The sequence below is a fragment of the Nicotiana attenuata genome, unplaced genomic scaffold (assembly GCF_001879085.1).
Source record: "Nicotiana attenuata strain UT unplaced genomic scaffold, NIATTr2, whole genome shotgun sequence".
In the NCBI taxonomy this organism is placed as follows: Eukaryota; Viridiplantae; Streptophyta; class Magnoliopsida; order Solanales; family Solanaceae; genus Nicotiana; species Nicotiana attenuata.
This window is the reverse complement of record NW_017675580.1, coordinates 45,344-51,574: the sequence shown is the minus strand read 5'-3', so window position 1 is coordinate 51,574 and position 6,231 is coordinate 45,344. Positions and strand designations below refer to the sequence as shown.

The following is a 6,231-nucleotide window of genomic DNA, read 5'->3' as shown; positions in this document are numbered from 1 at the left end:
ACACAACACACGCACCCAAAACCATTAACGCTACAAAGAAATGATATTGTATAGCTGCTGTAGAAATAAAAGCCAAAAAAATATATAAAATTTGTATATTTTTTTTTTGTATATATATATATATATATATATATATATATATATATATATATATGTATATACATATATTCATTCTGTATGTTATACAAAAACTATTCTAATTTTATACACTTTTTTGGCTACCAGATGTAAATAGTTTTTGGCGCGAACTAAAAGTGATAATAACCCCCCAAAAAATGGTTGAAAGTCCACGGTCCAAAAAGGATGTCTCTAAAAGACAAGAAGGGTAAAAGCAAAGTTGCTCGGACATGGATGCGGATGTCCGACACGAGTGCGGATCTAGATGCCGGATCCTTCGAGATGTAAATTCTAAGATTCGGGGATACAGATCCTAGTACAGATATGGGTGCGCGGATCCAGCTAAAAATATTCAAAAAAAATTAAACTATTTCTAGATTATAAGAAATTTTGTGAAATACTTATGTATAGTTTGTAAAGTGTGAATTTCTTTTTTTATTATGAAGTTGTACGTAGATAAGTAAAATATTAATTTTCTAGATAAGGTATGCTATTTTCTTCAAATTTACCCTAGTTTTGGTTCTGATTTCGGAAACAAAATTGTATCTTGTCTCGAATGTTTTTGTCCGTCGTGTTCAAAGTACCCAAAATCCTTTTACCAAATCCAATATGGATCCCATACCCACACCCATACTAGTATCGTATCGACACGAGTAGGCACCTAAACTGCCACGTCAGAGCAACTTAGGATAAAAGCGGCCAAAATTAGAAATAGCAAAATATATAGACTAAAAACAAGTTGAGCTGGAGATTTGTGCATAGAATTAACATAGCAAGACCAAAACAAAGAATAGGAAATCGTTTGGCGTATTGGACCCAAAAAGAAAAAGGAAAGAAAGACTAAAATAAAACAAATCACAAAAAGAAAAAAAGAGAAAAGAATAAACCTAATGTAAATTCTTAACTCGTATTTGGACAAGATTTTATCATTTTTTTGTGATGCCAAATTACCTGCTTAATTCTTTCTGCATGCCTTAGGAGTTTAGAGATATACTGAATGTTATCATCCTTAATGGTATTTTTTTCATCAAATACCAATATAATATCGGACTGGTAAAAGTTTTACCGTCCCGATTTTTACACTAATAAATGCTAGACATGTGTTTTTTAACCATGAGTTACATGACGTAACATAAAGGAGAGATAGAACAAGTTAAAAATGTACGAGATAATAATGAACCTTTTCGGATACAATAATAAATTGTATTTTGAAGATAGAGCTGAAACCACAAGGTGTGAATCACAAGATTAGCCATGGAACTCATCGTTAATTTGTCACTAAATAATCGTAACTAACAGGATATTTTGATAATTTATTGCTAATTTATTGTTAAATAGGGACAGGAGCGACGTATTATTATTTAGCTACAGAATTTATTAGTCGCTAATTAAATCTACTCTTTACTGCTTTCTCTATATATCTCTGTTCAACATTAACTATTTGTTTCGCTTACCTTTAAATAAATCAATACCCAAACATCTACTTGTAGGTTTTAGCATCCTCAAATATGATGCATAATTTATAGACATATTTTTTAAGTGGAAATGAAATACTTTGACAAAGTCACAATCTTCTGCTGTATAACTACTTTTTTTTATACATGGGATGGCAGACAGGGACAGAGCTAGGTGGACGGAAGGGGTTACATGCGCTTGAACCCCCTTCCGCCAAAAATTACATTGTTTATATAAGGTTAATTTATTTTTTTCTTTTTTTTATGTATGTATATTGGGTGTTGAATTCCTTTAACCTTTTCGCATGTTTATTTATTTTTATTTTTTTTTGATCTGTTGGAGAAAATCCTACTTCCACCACGGACTAACAAAACAAAAAGTAGACATCTGAGAAATTGTTACTAAAAAAATGATGGTATCCTCTGCATTTGCCTCTTGAAAACAGATTACAACTTGAGTCACCTTTATAATTACATGAAGGTATACAGAAATACCAAGAACAAATTAAAAAATTCCAAAATAAAGCCCATTTGATTGCTTTTTGCAATCATAGTATAAGCAAAAACTCTAATAAAAAATTCAAAGAATCTCTATAAACTTTCATTCTATGTTTTGTAATTAACTAGACCTACTAATCACTACCACAACTATAGAACTCACCCTCCTCCAATTAGACGGATGTATCTAATACTCAGTGAAATAGTCGATGTGTACACAAGCGGATGTGGATGCCTGTTTGTCGATGTATACGCAAGCTGATGTGAATGCTCAGTGAAATAATCGACGTGTACGCAAGCTGATCTGAACACCTGGTTTTAAGTCCTCGCCTGAACCATAGGAGAAGACATTGGAGAGTGAGGAGAATTCATGAAAGGAGAATTCATGAAATCATCCAATCTTCTAAATGATAAACTAATTTCAAGTTTGCTCCTTCTACATTGTTTCTTGGTTGCAACTTCAATTAGTCCCTTTCTTTGTAGCACAAAATGCTTAATTCTTCTCAATGCAACTCTCATTGTTTCATCATCCATATTAGCAAAACAAACTCTAAACCAACCAGGCTCAGAACAATGAAATGAAACACCAGGTGAAACATTGAGTTTAACTTCATTAATAATTATATGCCAAAGATCCAATTCAGCCTCAAATGTTGACTCTTTAAGTAATCTTCTCAAATCCATCCAAAAAAATAAGCCACCATTACTCTTCAATGTACTAATTCCAACTTGTGCTAGTCCCTTACTGAACAAACCATGCCTTTGTGACAATCTCACCGAGCTCTTCGCGATGAAATTTTCAACGAAAATCTCATCCGATAACATGGAAGCAATCAAGAATTGCGTTTGTGTTGAAACGAGTCCAAAACTTGACATTTTTCTAGCACAATTCACCACTACGTCGTTGTATGAGTAAATAATCCCGACTCTGAATCCAGGGAATCCTAAATCTTTCGACAGGCTATAAACAACGTGCACCAAATCTTCGTTGCAACCATTAACTTCCTGCATTACTTCGGATATACTGATGAAATCGGGCTGGCTAAAGACCGTTGCAGCGTAGATTTCGTCACATACTAAGTGAATGTTTTTGTCATTGATGAAACTTAGTATGTCTTTTAATGTTTCCCTGTCCAGGACTGTGCCTAATGGATTTGATGGATTGTTTATAAGTAAGCCTTTTACTCTGATATTTGATTCTTGAGCTTTTTCATATGCAGATTCTAAGGCTTCTTTTGTTACCTTGAAATTGTTTGAACTCTCACAAACGACAGGAAATAGTTGTACTCCAGTTCTCCACCTCAAATCTCTATCAAATCTGTAATAAAAATATTAAAGCACCTTAAATAAATTCTGTAATCAATTCTACTAAATCTCAGAAAAATAGCTAAGCAGATTTTTCTTTGTTCATTCCTTGTGCTTAAAGAAGGAGAACTTGGAGCAACGGTAAAGTTATCTCTGTGTGATGTATAGGTCAGGGGTTCGAGCCGTGAAATCAGCACTGATGCTTCGTTATTAGGGTAGGCTGCCTACATTATACCCTTTAGGGTGCGGCCCTTTTCCGAATGCTGCGTGAATGCAGGATGCTTCGTGCACCGAGGGGCCTTTTTTATTTCTTTATTCCTTTTCTCCACCTCAAATTGACTATTCAAATGTCCATGTTTTTTACATTTATTTATTTTATCCTTAACTTAGAAAACATTGTCTTGTATTTGGATCAAGTCCTTTAATTCAACAATGATATAAGTCTTTTGACTTCCCTTGCAAAGGCCAGTAAAGTCTTCTAATTAATTAAAGATGTTAATTAAACATCCTCTCATTAAATAGTTATAAAAGACTTTTGGGGACAAATGATAAATTATTCACTCTAATAGTTATATTATGTCCCACACCAATAATTTACTTAGTCCAAGCACCAAAATAACTGAAAATTAAAACTCAAAAGGTAGAGAATCTTATTATCATGATTCTTAAAACTAGAACGGTTATAGCATGTTATGTCTTATTTTTTTGATTACTAATTTCACTTATTATGGACAGTTGCATGTAGTTATCTACCGACAATATATAAAAACGTTAAGCCCCCTAAAAAATGATGTAAAAAAAAAAAGGCGACTTCTTACCCTGGGTAATATGGTGTAGGAACTAAAAATGCATCACCAGGATCAGCCAAACAAAATGCTAGAGTTTCATGAGCTCCAGTTGCTCCTCCACTCATAACAATGTGATCTGGATCAAATGTGACTTTATCTCCTCTTACTTTTTCCATAAATCTTGAAACTGCCTGCAAATTCACAAAAGTATTATTAAGAACACCGATAAATTAAACGCAACGACATGGACAGTGAGTATTTATATTTTGTCGATCTAACTTTATTGTTTGAGATTGAGACGTAATTATTGTTGTTATACCTTTCTAAACTCTGGCAAGCCATGATAGTCTTGAAAAATAGCAATATCCTTGAAATCTTGAGCTCCTTCAGCTGTGCAAATGGAGGCTTTTGGGTTGTTGACTACCCATTCTTGAATTAAATCAAAACAAAGCTGCAAAAATATCATATGAAAACACAAATTATTAATTGCAAGAAAATGGATGAGACAATAAAAGCGGATCCAAAATTTAAACTTAATGAGTTCAACTTATGAGAATCTTAGCCTGAACAAATATATTTTTAAAACTTTAGATTGAAATTGTATAGGTTTTTTAGATACTTATGTTTTGTGTGTTAATACTGTATTCAGTTGAACCCAAAAAAAGTTGACCTCGACCAACGTTATTAAGAAAAGGAAAGAGAGCTATGTTACTCGGACTAGCGACGAAGCCACATGGTCACAAGAATTGCACTGTGTATATAGATAAAATATTACGTTTTAGAGGTATATAACACATATTGAACACCCTTTATCGGGAATTTTTTTTCACTTCAAATTTGAATACCCTTGAAAAATTCCTAGCTTTGCCACTGGCTCGCACCTTCTAAAAATGTTGCCTCACCCGTATCAAATCCTCAAAAATATATGCTTTTTCGAGGATCCAACACACACTCGGCAATACTTTTGAAGAATCCAACAACGCAACAAAGAAAAGGGAAACGAGCTATGTTGCTCAAACATTTTGAAAATGTTGTCACACCTATATCAGATCCTCTAAAATGTATAGCTTTTAGAGGATCTGACACACATCCGACCGTACTTTGAAGAGTCCGAGCAACATATAGAAAGAGAGTAGTTAGCGTTTGAACTGTTTTCTCATACCTGATTTTCAGCCAAACCCATCTGAATAACACCATTAGGGTTTTTTATTAGATGAAAAGAATCATTTTCATAAGCTTTCCAACCATCAAAATATGCTGAGTTTTCGCCATGTCCATCACTTGTTGCTATCTTTGAAAGAAGCTTCTTATTACCTGAAATAAACCCCATTTTCTTCTTCTCCTTAAGCAAAAAAATCAAAGGTTATATCAAGAAAAAAAAGATTTATTTTTATTTTTTTGGAACTAAATTGGTAGAGTTTATTTGGTAGAAATTAAAGAGACTTTGAAATGTTAGTTGGTAGAATGGACATGAAATGAGGACCTATTTATAATAGTACTCCATTTGTTTTGACTCTTATTATTTTTGTGGTAAAGAAATTTCCATGAAATAGAGGATATAGAACTTAAAAAGATATTTCCTAATTTGGAAGTATATGGCTGCTTAATTAGTGCGTAATCAATATGGTAATAGCGCATTAGTGATAAACTGAAAATGATACCATTTTAATTAATTAATTTCCTTTCTAATCTTCCTACTTGCCTCACTACCAAACAAAACTTCAGGACAAAAAAAAAATTATATTATGCAAAGCATTTTCTTTTTAGTCAGTCCCAAGAGGACGATTTTTTTTAATATTTAGTAATAATTAAATTTTAAATTTTTGTTTTTACCATTAATGAGATAATTTTAAGCAACACATTTCTATGATTTATTTTAGACCATACATTTTAAAAGTCTTTCTTTATTTCTTAAACTATGTACCTACTCAAATACCTTCACGTAAATTGAGACGGGGAGCATGAATTTTGTAATATCATGTCGGCGAATATTATAGGGATCGATTGATCATCGTCAAAATTTGCTTTGTTAGCTTCTGCTTGACGCCTTACTATTTTCGATCCCAATA

General features: G+C 32.8%; 1 protein-coding gene across 1 annotated transcript; it reads right to left on the bottom strand.

Moving 5' to 3' along the window:
- Window positions 1-1,970: 1,970 nt before the first annotated feature.
- Window positions 1,971-5,617, bottom strand: LOC109220219 (1-aminocyclopropane-1-carboxylate synthase-like). Its single transcript, XM_019384678.1, has 4 exons — window positions 5,325-5,617; window positions 4,482-4,613; window positions 4,193-4,353; window positions 1,971-3,387 (listed from the first exon to the last, which is right to left on the bottom strand). Exons 1-4 carry the CDS (start codon window positions 5,490-5,492, stop codon window positions 2,388-2,390), a joined length of 1,461 nt encoding a protein of 486 aa, XP_019240223.1. The 5' UTR covers window positions 5,493-5,617; the 3' UTR covers window positions 1,971-2,387.
- Window positions 5,618-6,231: the final 614 nt, after the last annotated feature.